This window comes from Hemitrygon akajei, chromosome 7, assembly GCF_048418815.1.
Source record: "Hemitrygon akajei chromosome 7, sHemAka1.3, whole genome shotgun sequence".
Lineage (NCBI taxonomy): Eukaryota > Metazoa > Chordata > Chondrichthyes > Myliobatiformes > Dasyatidae > Hemitrygon > Hemitrygon akajei.
Window position 1 is genome coordinate 94,624,487 of NC_133130.1, and position 17,933 is coordinate 94,642,419.

The 17,933-nt window shown below is 43.6% G+C and overlaps 1 protein-coding gene across 3 annotated transcripts in view; it reads right to left on the reverse strand.

Moving 5' to 3' along the window:
- The window catches only part of LOC140730688 (metabotropic glutamate receptor 1-like), a 198,608-nt gene that overhangs the window by 166,816 nt on the left and 13,859 nt on the right, over nt 1-17,933 (reverse strand). For 2 of the 3 annotated variants that reach the window (XM_073051470.1, XM_073051472.1), the window contains exons 1-2: nt 14,661-14,721; nt 12,558-13,367 (exon numbers count right to left, since the gene is read on the reverse strand). In XM_073051470.1, coding sequence (XP_072907571.1) covers nt 12,558-13,293 — 736 coding nt within the window. In that variant the 5' untranslated portion in view covers nt 13,294-13,367; nt 14,661-14,721. Of the gene's footprint in view, nt 1-12,557; nt 13,368-14,660; nt 14,722-17,933 lie in introns of those variants that run through there. The other variant, XM_073051471.1, reaches the window with a different exon arrangement.

Sequence of the window (17,933 nt, forward strand, 5' to 3'; positions counted from 1 at the left end):
AGCTCATCTTCCAAGCACTCCGAGAGGCTGTGATGGTAATGGGCCAGCAGAAATTCTGTATTCCAGCCACACTCCGGCACGAGCATCCTGAATTCCATCGTGTAATCCAGCACCAAGTGTGCGCCTTGATGCAGGTGAAATATCCGATCCACTTCCAGGATGGTCAAAGAGCTGGTGCCTCTCAGTGGTGAATTTACTGCAGATAGTGTTTCGATTGTCCCACTTAGCAGCAGCCCAGGTTACAGGTTATCCTGTCAAGAGAGGGCTGATGAAGGCAATCTTGGTTTAATCTGTAGAATACAGAGATGGCTGAAGATTGAAGTGTGAGACACTCGAGGATATGAGTTGTGGTATTGGGTTGTGGATCCATCCAAGTATTCAGGCACCGGAACGTGAGCCTCCGAGAGAGGAGGTTGCTGTAATGAGACAGAGAGTTGGTTGAGGGTGGCAAGCAGATGGTCAATGGCTTCCTACTGCTTCTGGATTGTGTACTTGTGTCAGCAGACAATTTCCTTTTGGCAAACAAACTCTGCTGTGTCGTTCGCCGGTCACCCATCCTGTCAGGAGCCAGAGAGGAGACTTGATCCAAATGCAGAGTAGTTGGCAATCACTTTAATAATAAACTGTAAAATAACAAGCCACGAGGGGCCACAAATCCAGAGAGGACAGATACTTAACACAGCAAGGCAGCAAGGTAACTGAAGGTTAGGAGCAACTAGTTGAGGCTGCTGGTTCATATGAGTGAACCAGGACTATGGATGCGAGCTGGGTTTAAATAGGCTGCAGGTGATGAGTTGGAAATGAGTGGCAGGTGACTCCTGTAAGCTGGGAGGAGTCTGCATGTGCAGGTCTGGCACTCTCTCCATAACTCAGTCCTTCGAGTCCCAGCAACATCTTTGGAAGTCTCTTTTGTACTGGTTTCAGCTTAAAGGCTCATTTGGAAACTAAAACACTTCTTACTATTAACTTTTACTCACTGTTGGAGATTTTCTAACAAGGCAATAATGAACTGTAAAATCTGCGAGTGCAGAGTGTATCTCACATTTATATTTGGAATGTGGAAACTCACCATTGAAATTAATCTTGATGTGTTAGAAATTAAAATACCTGTTAATCAGCTCTAACTCTATTGCGCAATAAAATTATTAAAGTCGACAATCTCCCAAAATGCTTTATAGATGAAGATGAGTACAAATTAACCATATGGATGTGTCTTGCAGTAATTGTATCTGTACATGTGCCCTGTTAGTTCCTTGACCCAATGGCCTGAAGAATCAGCTCTTTATTCCTTTATACTTTATACTTTTTTTCCAAAGATACTGCCTGGCCTGCTGTGTTCCTCTAGCATTTCATGTCTGTTGCTCAGATTTCCAGCATCTGTCGGTGTCTTGGATTGAACCCACACTTCAGAGTACATTGCATTTCTCCTTTTTTATGTGCTTCCGGATATTGGGCTTAAGGCTGATTTTGCAACAGTGCATTGCTGTAAAGTCATACAGTGCTGACACAGGAACTATTGCCCACCATGCTGACTATCAAGTACCCAGCTATACTACCCAGGTATACTCCATTTACCAATCATTGGAGTATACCCTTCTACACTCAGAGGCCACTTTATTAGTTACCTCCTGTACATAGTAAAATGTCCAGTGAGTGTACGTTCATGGACTCCTACTGCTGTAGCCCATCCACTTTGAGATTTGATATGTTGTTCGTTCAGAGATGCTCTTTTGCACACCACATTTGTAATGCATGGCTGTTTGAGTTCCTGTCAGCCTGAACCAGTCTGGCCATTCCCCTCTGGCCTCTGACATTAACAAGACGTTTTTGCCCACAGAGCTGCCACTCGCTGGATGTTTTGTTTCTCACACCGTTCTCTGTAAACTCCAGAGACTATTGTGCATGAAAATTCCAGGAGATTAGCAGTCAAAAGACCTCGATAGAGCGGATGTGAAGAGGATGTTTCCTGTAGTGGGTGAGTCTATGACCAGAAAGCACAGCCTCAGCATGAAGGGACAAAAAATTTAGAAAAGAGATTAGGGTGATTTTGTTTAGCCAGAGGGTGGTGAACAGATGGAATTCATTGCCACAGACGGTTGTGGAAGCCGTCATTGAGTATATTTATAGTGGAGATTGATAGGTTCTTGACTAGTCAGGGCATCAAAGATTACAGGGGGAAGGCAGGAGCATGGAGTGAGAAAAATTATAAATCAACCATGATAGAATGACGGAGAAGACTTGATGTGCCGGACGACCTAATTCTGCTCCTGTGTCTTATATCTTATGTTTCTGGGATACTCGTGCCTGCCACCAACATTTATTCCATGGCCAAAGTCATCTAGATCATATTTCTTCGATGGTTGGTCTGAATATCAACTGAACTTCTTGAGCATGTCTACATGCTTTTATGTATTGAGCTGTTGCAACATGATTGGCTAAGTGGATATTTGCATTAATAAGCAGGTGTATTTAATTAAGTGGCCACTGAGTGTATGTCTTAGGGATTCAGGTGCTTGTCAAGACCCTCAAATGCTAAGACAGTAGCTAACTCCATCACCCTCTCAGTGCAGCGCATTTCAGTGTCAGAAGTACACTTGAGCCCAAAATCTATAATGAGCCCTTTACTACTTTTAAAAGTGCCAACTTTCAGATAAGAGGTTGTGTGTGTCCTCACAGGAATCATTTTGAAGGTGGGCTTGGGTGTCCTCCTCCATAACCTGCTCAACATTTACCTTCCAACTTGCATCACGAAGAAACAGTTGTCCTGTGGTTTGCCTCATTCCAGCCGGTGGGAGCTGCTTTCTGCCAGGTTTGATATTAAAATGATTGCATTGGCTGTTGGCGACATTGGGACCCTGTGGTGGAGAAGGACAGCCTCTGAATGTAAATCTTCTTCCCCACTGGTGAATCACCAAAGAGACTTAAGCTTGCTGCACCAGATAAGCAGATAATAAAAAGATGGACCTCAACTCTGCCTGACTGCAGCTGTTGAATCTGGAGATCAGCAATATTTTCCCCTGGCTGGTGCCGAATTTTCTGGCCTATTATCTCTCCAGAGAGAGGATGTGACTTCCTGGATGATTGGGTAGAGTATTTAGGTCAGGCAGTGTGTCGTCTTCTTCAACGTAATCTTCAGACGGGGGAGCAAGCTTTCAAAGGATACACAGTGCGGCAGGCAATGGATAACGTGACGTTGATTGGCAGAATTATTTCCAAGTGGGCACAGACTGTGAAGCAGGAAACAGCATGCCATCCTTTCATTGATGATTGACAGCACGGATTGCTGTGGAACTGTTCGAAAGAGGAAGCCGATATTTGTAAAACCAGACATTACATTAAATCCTGCTCCCTCTGCAGAGTGTCCCTTTAAAAATCACAGCACTGCATCCAGACCATTAACACCATATTTAAATAAGGTGATATTAATTCATACCCAGTTGCCTCTTTATTAGGAACCGCCTGTATCTGTTAAAGTGGCCACTGAGTGTACGTTCTCCATTCTAATGTTCGGTCCAAACAACAATTAAACCTCTTGATCGTGTCTACATGAATGCTTTGAATGGCTGCACATCAGTGAGGTGACCTTAAGGGAAAGGAGAGGGCTTGCAGCTGTACTAGCGTACCTAATAAAGTGGCCAGTGAGTGTATTGGTCAGTTGGAAACACAGAGAAACACTGGGCAGCTCAGTGGTACAGCTGGTAGAGCCACTGCCTCACAGTGCCAGAGATGCAGGTTCAGTCCTGATCGCCGGTTCTGGTTCTGCAACTGCACAGGTTTCCTCCCACGGGCTGCTCAGCTCTTTGGCCATGGTACCTTGCCCCTAGCATACAGGTGATTGGTGGAATCTGGGGAGAGTCGATAAGAATGAAGGGAGAATAAAATTGGATTAGCACAGTTTTAGTGGTAGTTTTTCATGGTTGTCACAGAGCTGATTGGCTGAAGAGCCTATTTCGATGCATTTTCTCTCTATGACTCTACACACAGGCTGACCGTCCCCAGCTTCCAGCAGAAAGGGTGAGGGCAAAGAGCCTGGTACTATTCTGGCGGGGTGGAGATGCGTCTCTACCAAAGCAGGGTAAGGTGCTCCTTCCCTCCGCTGGCCTGCAGGTCACCCTTGGGCAAGGTGTAGCACCTGCTTAGCCCCCCACTCCCCACCCTCAGATCAAGGTCACCTGAAGCAGTGGTGGTGGATGACCATATGAGCAGCTGGTGCATTTCACAAGTCCTGGTATGCGACCACTGACCACATCAGTGAGGGAAAAGAGAAGGTTTGCAAAGAGTGTCCCAGGGCCTTTAGATCCACAGCTATTTCCTATTTGACAGTGCCAAGAAAAGCAATAAGGGAGTACAAACCTAGTGGTACAGAACCTGGCTGCCCTGCAAAAACAACACATCTGGAAGGAAGAAAGTCTGTTGCTAATCGAGGGTGGGGTAGAAGTTAATGAAAGTCTTGTGGAGGTAGGCTACACCTGAATTTTCCCATCGTCCCCTGCTGATAGCCTGGCTGAACTCAGCCCAGACCATGAGAAGATTCAGTCTCATTCCCTTGATTTTCCCACTGAAATACAACCTCAAAAGGAATCCCGCTGAGGTCAGATGGTTCAAATATTTGCAGAAGACAAACTAACATAAGGCAATCATTGGCTGTCCAGTTGCAATGGTTCTCAGTCATCTGGGTGCCCTCTCCTTCTGCTTTGACATCGCTCAATTGAAGCTATTTTCTGGATCCATGTATGGCACTGAAGTGCTTTGCAGCACCTACATCCCAGTGATCCCTCAGTGCAGAGATTCTGGGGATCCCATCACTGGCTCACTCAGAGATTGCAACCAAGAGCTTGGCAGGTTTTGCACAAATCCAGTTCATTTCAACTGAACAAGTCATTTGAAATAGTCTGCAAAGCTTTGATATAACTGTACCTAATGCAGTAATGAGATTACAAGTAATGAGATGTCTATTAGAGTCAAGCACAATGGAACTATTACGAATTCTAAGTAATCTACCCACAGACAGGAGGTACTCCAGATTACGTGCTAAACATTTAAACTCATTCTTAATTAAAATTAGCTCTTAATGCAAACGTCCTTTCTAAATTGAATGGGTGCTGGTACATACTACCCAACTTTGTTAAGGTACATTAATAGATTTGTAAACGTAATTCGTCTTTGGAGGGCCAATGACAATCTTTGAATACTTAATAACTTTTGGAATATATACGTATCTAATAGGATTCTATCATCCCTTATCTGGTACGTCAAGAGCTATTATCCACCTAAATGTTACCATATTATTTTAGAAAACACTCCTAATACCCATTGTGGTGGATAATTTCCTTTCAACTGACCAGCGTTGCATTTGGTTCTCAAAAACTTTGTTTGCAAAGGGATAAAGTAATTCAAGCAGATCAATAGCACATGTCACTCCAGCCCTGAATAAGAAGTGTGTTACATTTGGAAATGGCTTCCCAAAAGGCTGCTTCCTACAGATCACGTTTCAGTCATCTGAGATGTGTCGTCATGACTTTTGCCTAAAATGCCCTGTCTGCTTTTGGTGTGAAACTTAATTGAAAGATAACTAATTTGAAAATTACATCAGATAATATCACAGATGAATGTCATTTGTAAGTTAGCCTCACAGACCAATGAGTCACTATCCAATATAGGAACAGAAGAAAGCCCTGGCTGTCCACTCTATTAATGCATCTTGTACACCTCTATCATTACCTCTCATCCTTCTTCACTCTAAAGAGAAAAGTCCTAACTCTCTCAACCTATCCTCATAAGATATGCTCTCTAGTCCAGGCAGCATCCTGGTAGATCTCCTTTGCACCCTCTCTAAAGCTTCCACATCCTTCCTATAATGAAGCGACCGGATTTCCCATTGCTTCTGCCTCGGTTTTGATCTCACAGGATGTGGAACGTGGGGTCTGCAGACCCCATGCCTAATGGTATTGGTCCATGGCATAAAAAAGGTTGGGAACTCCTGCACTTGAGGAATACAACGAGTGTTCAAAGTTCGAGCTCTTGAAGAGATGCAAACTGTATGTCAATGGGCAGCTTGCGAATGGCTCGATTGCCCTGGTCTGGGGGATGCAAACTGTATGTCAATGGGCAGCTTGAGAATGGCTGGATTGCCCTGGTCTGGGGGATGCTTTCTCTGAGGAGTATTTTCTCTCTTGCACCTCACTCTAATCCCCAGCCCCTCAGCCCCTTTTCACAATGGTTTCCATCCCACTCCATCTGCCCATCACCCACACACTCCTCCCTCTGGAACCCCTTCCACCAATGTTCCCATACACCGATCTCTCCTCCATCAAAAACTTCCATGCTACACCTTCCCTTCCTCTCTGATTCCACCATCGTCACCCTCTTGTCGCCTCCACCTATCTCCCCCAGCCTCTATTGCTATTTCTGCTCTTCCCTGCCTAGCACCCTCCTCACTTGGATCTACTATTTCTCTCCAGCTACTGCTCAACCCCATCTCCCTCACCTCATTATACTGGAGATCTCCCCTCTGTCTTTAAATCCAGATGAAGAGTGTCAGCCCAGAACATCAACTACCTATTTCCATCCACAATGCTGCCAGACCCATTGAGTTCCTCCTCTTATTTTTACTTTGTCAATACAACCTCAACCTACACAACCTAAGCCTTTGGATCAGAAAACATCCTGTGCATCTATGCCACAAACCCTTGAACAGCAGTGGAACCATTCTGAGATAGCTTGGACATAGCTGAACAATTGTTCCATTGTTTATGATGTTTTCTAGGGATTCTAACTGTAGAATGCCTTTTTCTGAATATGATGGCACTATGAGCTAGTACATGTCATCTCTGAGAACAGAATGAGAAAAATGCTGGAAAATATCAGCAGGTTGGGCAGCTTCTGTGAAGAGGAGCAACAGGGTTATCATTTATGTTTGGTGGCCTTTGATCAGAACCCATCATCAATCAAAATGTTGGACTTGTGTTTCTCTCTCTGCAGATGCTATCTGACCAGTATTTTGCTTTTGGGTGTGTATTCTATGGTCCTTTGGGAAGAAGGCTGAAAGATTCTCCAAAGAGAAGCTAACATACACCTCACTTGCATGACTGAACTGACTGTACTTTCATTGAAATGCAAGCAATTTCCTACGTTCTCGTCAGCTAGAAAATTAAAATGCACAACCATGTAGTATTAATGTGGTCTTATTAGAACTCAGTAACATTAAGCCTAATTTGAAAGTATCTCTCCCAGATTATTCAGGTGTGGCTAATCAAGACTTTTACTCATGGGAGAGAGGAAAGAGATTAAAGATAACCTGATTCTTTTCTTTGCCAAATTGCTAAATCACGTATGCGTTACCTTTGATACCATTTGACATTTTGTATTTGTTCAGCTTTCAGAATGTCATTGTTGCTGGCAGGTCAAGAACCTATTGTCGACCTCCAGTTGTTCTTGAAACTGGTAGCTGGCATGACCATTTAGTAATCATCCACATTGGGTCTGGAGTCACAAATAGGCTAAGCCAGCTGGGTAAGAAAGGCATCAATGAACCAGGCGGGTTTTTTAAACAATGGTCATCGCTATTAATGAATCATATCTTTTCTCCCCCAAGTTCCAGAATAGCAGGTGATTTTAATTCTGAGCTTGCTAAAGTGGGATTTGAACGCTGGCCTCTGAACTGTTAGCTTAGACCTCTGGATTACCTTGCCTGGAAAATTAATTAGTGAGCTATCACCATACCCATGGAAGCAATGTTATTTTAGTAAATCCCCCATTCCATGAAATTTATGAAAAGTATTCTTGTGTTACAAGTTCAACCTTCTCAGTGCTTTACCAGCACTTTGATCCTTTTCCAAATGACATGAACTGGGCTGGTTAACCTCATTTATCCTCAAGAGGATGCCTCAGAACTCCAATCCATCTTTGGCTATTTAAATGTCTGGTGAAATTAAATATGTTGGGAATCTTAATCTCTATAGCTCATATTTGTATGAGAAATGTAATAGAATTAAATCACATTTTGACTGTTTGGAATGTGAATATTTACTCCCTATTATGTAATGACAAATGATTTTCAAAAATAAAATTGATGGTAATTGGAATACTGATTTGGTACACTGTCAGTCAAGTAGGCTACATGCCAAGGTACAATATTGAGCAAAGTACTGTACACCCTTCTTATTAAAGGAAATAGATCGCATAACATGCTCACCTAATGTTTGCTCATTTCCCCCCAATTACATAAGTTCCTTTTGCAGACTGCTCTCTGACTTGGGTACCAGGAGCATTTCAATGCTTCGGGTACTTGGTACCTAATTCAGAGACCAGTCTGCAAAACAAAATTACATGTGCAGTATGTAATTGGGGTAACAATGAATGAGTATTTCAATATTTCACTGGTGGTGTATTCAGATATTGCTGCTAAGAATATTAAATAATTTGTGATTATTCTCAGTGCATTAGAACTTATTCTAGCACCAAGCATTTCATACACTCTGAAAAGCTAATCAAATAATCAGTATGCACACTCTCAGTATTGAGCTTATCAGTTGGAGATCAGGGTATATTGCTGTGATTTTCCATTTATTAATATTTTAAAAATGAAAAGGTGAGTCTCCTAGTTCACGGGTACAAATTCAAAGTGGCTGACTTTGTTGGGTTTGGATATTTGGAGAAGAGCACTTGAGAACCAGCATCATTAGAATTTAGACACAAGAGATTCTGTAGATTCCGTAAGTTCAGAGTAACACATACAAAATGGAATAAACAGTTGATGTTTTGGGTCGAGATCATTCAAAAGCTTCTTGACCCAAAATAGCAACTGCTTGTTAATTTCCATAGATGCTGCCTGACCTGCTGAGTTCCTCCAGCATTTTGTGTCTGTCATTATAATTTAGACCTATACTTCAATCCTATCACATTCCTTTGTGGTTTTAAACTTTTTAAATGGTGGGCAGTCTCATTTCAGTGGAGATGGAGAACCCTCTCTGGAATCGTCACCGTGTTGTATTAGAGAGGCTTGTGAGTTCCTGAGATCCTGAGAGTGACGCTGCCTGGCACTTAGCTCCTGGTAGTGTTGTGGCCGTAAATTTCCAGATAAAGGGCGATCCAACCAAGACTTCTGTGGTGGAGCTGATGGGAGATGATAACATAACACAACAGTGAAAGTGGAGGAAGACTGCAGCTCTGGGCCCTGAGCTGGATCTGTCAAGGGTTGTGTGGTGGCTGCCTATGCGTCAGGTTTCCCGTGTTACACAAAGCCATACGCACGCATTCTCCATTAAGGGAATCCACCCTACAACCACTAAAGAGAACATCATACTCAACTTGAGTGACCACCCTGCTCTTCTCAAGATGGAAAACATGGTGACCATCTCTCTATCAATTCCACATAAGCCCATATGTCAAAGTTTCCAAAACCAATGGAAAATTCACTTGGTTATGACTGAAAGCTCCAGGAGGACACTGCTGAAATGTTTCTAATATTCTGCAATCAATCATTTTTTTCACTAGACTGCAGGATAATAAAATTATGTTTCTTTGACAGGTTTGCCAACAGTGCCCACAACAACAGCAGGGTTACTGTTTTTGATTCGAAAAAGGCTGTAGAGAGTTGCAAACTCAGCCAATTCCATCATGGGGACTAGCCTCCCCTAGATGAGGACACCTTCAAAAGGTGATGCCTTAGAAAGGCAGCATTCATCATTAAGGACCCCCACCATCCAGGACATGCCCTCCTTTCATTGCTACCATCAAGGAGGAAGTACAAGAGCCTGAAGATACAAACAAAGTCTCAGAAACAGTTTGTTTTCCTCTGCCATCAGATGTATGAATAGACCATGAACCCATGAACACCACCTCACTATTTTTTCTTCTTTTTTTTGCTTACTTTTTGCAATACTTATTCATTTTAATATATATTTCTTACAGTAATTGCAAAGCACAGCTCCACAAATTTAACAAATGTCATGACATTTGCTAGTGATATTAAATTTGATTCTGATAGTGAAGTTTTGCAAGGGAACACACACCAGTCCTCATCAAGGAGTCAGCAGGGGAAAGAGTGAACAGTTTCAATTTTCTGGGTGTCAACATCTCTGAAGATCTATCCTGGGCCCAACATATTGATGCAATTGCAAAGAAGACACATCACCAGCGATACTTCATTAGGAGTTTGAGGACATTTAGTATGCCACCAGAGACTCTGGCCCATTTCTACAGATGTACTGTGGAGAGCATTCTAACTGGTTGCACCATCATCTGGTATGGAGGGGACACAGCACAAGATTGGAGAAAGCTGCAGAGAGTTGTGGATTCAGCTAGCTCCATCATGGACATCAACCTTCCCACCATTGAGGACATCTTCAAAAGGTGATGCCCCAAAAGGCAACATCCATCTTTAAAGAACCCCATCACCCTGGACATTTTCTCTTCTTATTACTACCATGAAGGAGGGAGGAGGTACAGGAGCCTGAAGATACACACTCATATATTAGGAACAGCTTCTGCCCTTCCACCATCAGGCTTCTGAACATGAATACTACCTCACTAGTTTGCTCTCTTTTTTGCACTACATTTTAAAGTTTATTTATATGTATATATATTTTTTCTTACTATAATGTATAGTATATTTATCTATTACACTGTAAAGCTGTCGCAAACAACAAATTTTATGACGTATGACAGTGATATTAAACCTGATTCTGATTCTAATTGTGAGGTCCAGGTCTGTGAGTAAACTGAAGAAGTGGAAATCCTGAAGGCAACAGATAAACTCTAGGATCATAAGCTTTGTAAGGTAGGGACACAGGCTGTGCTCAGTCTAATGCAAAACATGCTGACAGCTGACAAGTCTATTACTTTAAACTGTGAGACATGGGGAGATGAGCATGGGGTGAGTGAGGTAATTGAGAAACTGGGTGGAACGCAATATGTTCATGTGAAGAAGGTGCATGAGCTGATGCTGAGGTAGAAACGGAACCTTCTCGGTCATTCTTATGAGGGACGAGCCAGTGTCTATTAAGATTTCCTGATGCAATGATTGGGATTTCCTGTTCTAGCAAAATCCTGGAAATTTAACCAGATGGGCCTGGCTCTGACCCCACCCGTGGGGATTTCGTATCGTGAGAGAGGGCGGGGTACACTCCCTGGGTGGAGTCATCTTTCATTCAACAGGGAGCGCCTTGCAGACTTATGCAGGAACTGGGTGCATGGCAGAACCTGCAGCTCCAGATTCCCTCCAGGTCATGCACGACTCCGGCACCACGGAGTCCACCTTCGATAGTTTGCTGCTTTACCGTACCTAGGAGCACTTCCCCACATGAACACAAGGTAAAGGTTTAGACCCAGCTTCTCAGGTGCAATGGGGAATAGATAAGAATATCTAACCTTGCCAGAAATATCCTCAGCTCAGTAATAGTCTTTTTTTTGATGTGATGAAGTAGGATTCTTGTAATGGCAATTGAGGTCAGCTCAAGAAGTTGTAAGGTATATTTTTTTTAAACTGTCAAAATTTTATGTAGCTCAAGGGCTTAAAATTAATGAGATCAACATGCCTCCACAGCTGAGGTTTTGTAGAAAGCTCGGAAGGTGACCTCTGCTTGAGGAAAGGTTGGAATCCAGTCAGGAGCCCACCTGGCCCTCCAACAGAAACTCACCTGGGGCAATGAGAGGCCTGTAATAATGCAGCCTGCAGAATACCCGCTGTGCTCGAGGTGTGGCAACCGTCTGTCCCTGTCAGAGATCCCTGCCATTTTAACCAGGTGCCAGCACAGTCACAAGACAACCCAGTTTAACATAACGGCGCCGGTTACACTGGCGACTCAGACTAGAATACAATTTGTTGAAAGTTCTGACTTAGGGCCCCTGACATAAAACTTTAACTACTTCCCCATCCACAGAAACTAGCCGGCCTGCTGAGTATTTCCCAGGAATGTCTGGTCACATCCTAAGGCTGGTAATTGGGATGAGTGTAGATGGGAAGAAAGGTTAACATGAACGCGTCGGGCCGAAGGGCTCGTTTCTGTGCCCTTATGACTATTGTCAGGGTCTTTGTAACTGTATTGCAATGTAATTGTAATGGACTCTAATTGTATGGCTATAATTCTGCGTGGTGTGTATACTTTAGAATACATTTCGACGATCAGGCTCAAGGTTTACTTACCGAACTTACGCGTGACCTAATTAAGAAGTTGCAGGCCCACTAGCGCGCAGTTATACAACTGGCTGTGTTCTACAGAACAGTCAGATAGATAACGGGGATTGAGAGCTTTGTGCATAATGCACAGAGCAATAAGCTTCCAACAATACCAGTGACAACCGGGAAGGCAACACATCTGCACCATGCAGCTACTTTGGAGCCGAGTTGCAATTCGCTCGTTTTTTTTAAACTATTATTCTAAAATCTTCAAGCTTCTGTTTATCCCGTACAGCCCCACAATTGAGAAACCATCTGCAAACCCTGCCAAAACTCTATGCGCCAGTTACCAAGTTATACTGTAGTTCTGTCGGCGATACAAGTTAGCCTCGCAGCTGTGTGAAACCAGAGCGTGCACAAGCAACGCACTCCGCTTTACCTTCAGTGTGAACGGCAGACACGTAGGTCCAGTTGTACCTCTGCACGATGTCCAGCATTGCTCGGGCCTGAAGGGTATCTGAGGGTACAACTCTTAGGAAATACTGGAACAGTGTCTTGTCGCTCAAGTCGATGCTGGTGGCCGAGTAGGCGATCTGGGGAATATTGAAGAGCTGTAACAGGTTCTGCACCTGAATGGCCACAGAACTGGAACCTGGCCCAATCACCCCAGCGATGGGGGTCTTGGTTTTCGCACCCGCGACTGGTCCTTCCAGGCACTGGGTTAGCCCATCCCTCTCGTTCCTCATGGAGATGAGGGAGTCACGGATGAACTCGATGCTCTGCTCCAGGGCAACTGACGAGTGCCAGCACGAGTCCCTGATCTCACAACCCAGAGTGATGTTGGGCAGGAGATTGTGGTTGTCGTTGATCATGTCCAGAGTGTGAAACATGGCTTCTACCCTTTGGATCCCATACTGCTCCCGAATCTCTCCACACTTCCTCTCGGGCACTTTCTCGGCCGGGGGCTGGTGGTGTACAGAGAAGAGGGCGCCAATAATCACATCGCCGTCCTTGCGAGCTACCGAGCGCTGAGCCGTGTTCATGGACAGCAGAACTCTCTTGCCCACTTCATGTTCCTTGGCGCAGAGGGTCAGCGGGATGATGAGCAGCCAAAGGGCCACGACTTCAAAGCAAGGGTTCCTGCTGTTGCCCAGGCCGCTCTTCATGGTTATCATCTCACCAGACACATTGAGACGCAAGGCTTAGTATTTGTAAAGGGCTTTCAGTCTGTGGAAACGCGCCATTGAGGCTGAAAAAGAAGTCACCAAAGTGATATTAGAGCATGCGAAGAACATAGACAAGTATAGCATAGGCCTTTCGGCTACTACGATTACGTCTAATACCATGCCAAATTTAATAATTCTCTCCTCTCTGCACATGATCAATATCTGTCCATTCATGTGTCTATCCAAAAACCTCTTAAACCGTATCTGCGGCCATTACTACAGCTGGCACCGACCACTCCCTATGTGAAACAAAAGTTGTCCCAGAATCGCCTTTAAACTTTCCCCCTCTCACCTTAAATGAATGTTCTTTAGTATTTATTAGACACAGCACTGGGAAGAACGAGGCTAACCGCGGCTCTTTGTACCATGAGGGAGTTTTCCATCAGTCCCAGATCTGAAACATTAAACTGTTTATCTGCTCAGACAGATTCTGAGTTTTTCCCCCGGTTTCTTTTTCTTAAATTTTTATTGAAGGTCTTGGTTACAGCCTTCGTCAGGGAATCGCTGATTAACCAAATCTGACTTCTCCCACCCGGGCTCAAGGCGAGTTACGAGTACAAAAATGCCTCTAAAATGTCGAATCAAGTTTTTAAAAAAACTAGTCAGGTCAAATGTAGGGAATGAAGATTTTAGAATAATAGCCTTTAAAAAGACGAGCGAATAGCAACTCGGCTCCAGACACCAAAGTGTCTTCATGGTGAAGATGTCAGATCAAGCCGCGGACTGAGTACAGCCAGGCCGGAGAACACAATCATCGCCGATTTATGTTTAAACCTGGGCCAGCGCAGATTAGAAGAAACAACTGTATAATCATCAGTGCAATCAATTGGAGTCCAACAAATGTATTGTACAAATGTATTTGGAATTAGTAGCACTTTCTAAAATCGCGAAATTACAAACAAAAGTCATCCAAGATTCATTTAAGTGATTACAAGAGGTATTTTGTAACCATACCAAGTGCAAGACAGAATGGAGCGAGGAGATTCTGGGCAAAATCGCGCACTGTAGCTTAGATACACCAAGATAATGCCACTAATATCTTGGCTCCCCTTACAAATCCTTCCAGCCACATTTACCGAATTTTTAAAAAACGCAGTTTTTGATCCCAGTTTTCCCCATGATCGCGTTAACTCTACTTTTGAACGTGGTGGTATGATGGATGCAGGTTCCCATGCACTGTAATGTATTGGTTCTTACTGGTCATCGTTTGGGTAAATCAGCACCAAGGCTAGCGCAACTCTGTTACCAGAACCAACCGTTTGCTGGCTCTCCATCATCAAACAGCCCGGAATTAGAGAATGAGGTTAGAGACCTACCTGCGATCTTGCAACATCCACACGCCTTGCGAACCAGGAGTACCCTGCCTTCTGCCAGCTCTCAGTCGTATTAGGGCAGGTCTATCGCGCGAAGCTGCTTTGCTTCAACACTTCTGCCCCCTGTCTTACACTCCACTTCATTACAAAGCTGAAATCAGGTCATCTCCACCGACATCGTTCGAGTGTTTCGAATCACACACGGCTAAAAGCAGAGGGACGCCGCTCACAGCGGAAGCTCGTGTGCCCGAAAGGGCCGGAACATCGCCCCTCCTGTGTCCTGACACCGGGTGGATAGCAATTACGATTTTTGTTGATAGAAAAAGAAACACGTTTGCTATCTGCACACGGAAAACTTCAGCACTGATTTATTCCTTTGGCAAACTTGCACCGGAAAAATCATGCTTTACAGCAAGTAACTCGAATGGGCTACAAAAGGCTCTTGTTAAAGTAAAACCCTGAGTGGACTAACCTGGTCTCCAAGAGCAACTAGTCCCGATGGTTAGAAATGTCCCAATTTCTCAGTGTGCTAGTAACGCGATAGAACAGAACTCAATGTCCAAAGGTCGAATGATGTCTCAATGCCCATTCAATCAGTTACAACGATGCCTTGTCATCAACGGAATTGAATACACTATCTGAGGAGTGTCCGTGGACAAAACTAATAAAATACAGTAATTTGAAATATTAAACAATAAACTAAAGTCTGCTATTGTGCCGAATTCTATTTATAAAGCACTAGTGAGTTCTGAACTGGAGTATTGTTTCCAGATCTGGGCACTTTCCTCCCGGAAAGATTTCAAAGTCCTAGGGTGGGAACGCACGAGATTTAACACAATGGTGCTGAAATGAGAGACTTAGTCATAGTTACAGTACGGAAATTGGCCCTTGTATACCTAAGCCAGTCCCATTTGCCTGCCGTTGGCTCATGTCCCTCTAAACCTCATTTTAATCCATTGTAATTTTGGAAGAGCTGGGATACTTATGCTAGAACATAGGAGATTAAGGGAAATTTAATTGTTATCCTCAAAATTGTGGCAGATGGTGAGAGACTGTTGCTGGTCATTGACAAGATTATACCACTTATTTTTAATATCATGGCTGAAACAGTTGGAGGAAAGATAAAAGAAAAAAAAGTTAAGCAGTTAAGGCCTTTGACAAAGTCCTATATGGGAGGCTGGTTAAGAAGGTTCAGTTGCTCAGCATTAAGGATGAGGTAGAAAATTGGTAGATAAGCCAAAGAGTGGTAGTAGAGGGTTGCCTTTCTAACTGGAAACCTGTGGCCAATAGTGTGCTGCAGGGACTGGTGCTGGCTCCGTTGTAGTTTGTTATCTATATTAGTGATCTGGATTGGAATGTGGTAAATTTGCTGATGACAACAGGACTGGGGCGTAGTGTACAGCAAAGGAGTCTATCAGAAGGATCTGGATCAACTGGAAAAATGGGCTAAAATAGCAGATGGAAATTAATGTAGCTAAGTGTGAGGTTCAAAGTTCAAAGTACATTTAGTATCATAGTAGATATACGTCAGCATATACAACCCTAAGATTCTTCTTCTTGTGGCCATTCTCAATAAATACTGAAACACAACACCAACCTGGGTGTCTAACTAGTGGGCAAAAGACAACAAACTGTGCAAATAGAAAAAGAAAGAAATAATAATAATAAGTAAATAAGCAATAAATATCAAGAACATGAGATGAAGAGTTGCAGGGAAATAGTCATTATCTTGGAAGTTTGATCAAAGACGAATGGATTTTCAGTTTCTGGGTTAATTGAGGTGAGAAGAGCAGAGACTCCAGCCCCAGTCTTTCATTGAATTGTGGAAATGGCAACAGACGTCTTGAAGATTGCAAGTACTGTGCTTCCTTTTTGAAATATATTACAAACCAATTAGACAAATATTGGTCCTGGGAACAGCTTTGTTGACAATAATCGGTGACTAAATTAATTGACATTTGGAATCATTAATAAATGAAAACCAGCAGGGACTGGTTGATGGAAAATCATGGATGACTGACTTTATGGAGATTCTTGATGAAGTATTTTAAAAGGATGATGAGGATATTACAGATGATGCCGTGTATATTGACTTACAAAGGACTTTCATAAATTATCACCAGATGCGTTTGTTGGCATGGATGGAAAATTGACTAAGGTGCAGAAAGCAGAGAGTAATTGTGGATGGTTGATTTTAGACTGAGCTTTACTGTGGTGTCTCCCAGGGGAAGAATGAGGCTCGTTGCTCTTTTTTGATACATGCTAATGATCTACACTTCATATGCCTACACTGCTGTCAAAGTCAAAGTCAGGGTTACTTTCACTCTCAGAAACCATGCATTAGGATTCCCACAGACTGTTTCTGCTGGTATAGGTGACCCTTCGCTACTCATCCATTGAACTAGGACCAAAAGACCATAAGATGTAGGAGCAGAATCAGGCCATTTGGACTGTTGAGCCTGCTCCACCATTCCATCATAGCTGATTTATCATCCTTCTGAACAGCAATGTACTGCCTTCTCCCTGTAACATTTCACACCCTTGCTAATCAAAAATCAATCAACCTCCACTTTAAGCATATCAAATGATTTGGCCTCCACAGCCATCTGGCAACAATCCCACAGATTAACCATCCTCTGGCTAAAGAACTTCCTTTCATCTCTGTACTAAAGGGACATCCTTGTATTCTGAGATTGCACCTTCTGGTCCTAGACTCTCCCCGAATAGTAAACATCCTCTCTACATCCACTCAGTCTGGGCCTTTCAATATTTGTGGAACGCAGCAGGCTAGGCAGCATCTATAGGAAGAAGCACTGTCGACGTTTCAGGCTGAGACCCTTTGTCAGGACTAACTGAAAGAAAAGGTAGTAAGAGATTTGAAAGTAGGAGGGGGAGGGGGAAATACGAAATGATAGGATAAGACCGGAGGGGCTGGGGTGAAGCTAGAGCCGGAAAGGTGATTGGCAAAAGGGATACAGAGCTGGAGAAGGAAAAGGATCATGGGATGGGAGGCCCCTCCTCCCCTTCTTACCCCATCCCCGATATATTTAATTTTTCCCCCTCCCTTTTTTTTCTCTCTCTCTGCCCATCACTCTGCCTGTTCTCCATCTCCCTCTGGTGCTCCCCTCCCCCTTTCTTTCTCCCTAGGCCTCCAGTCCCATGATCCTTTCCTTTCTCCAGCTCTGTATCCCTTTCGCCAATCACCTTTCCAGCTCTTAGCTTCGGTCTTCTCCTATCATTTCACATTTCCCCCTTCCCCTCCTACTTTCAAATCTC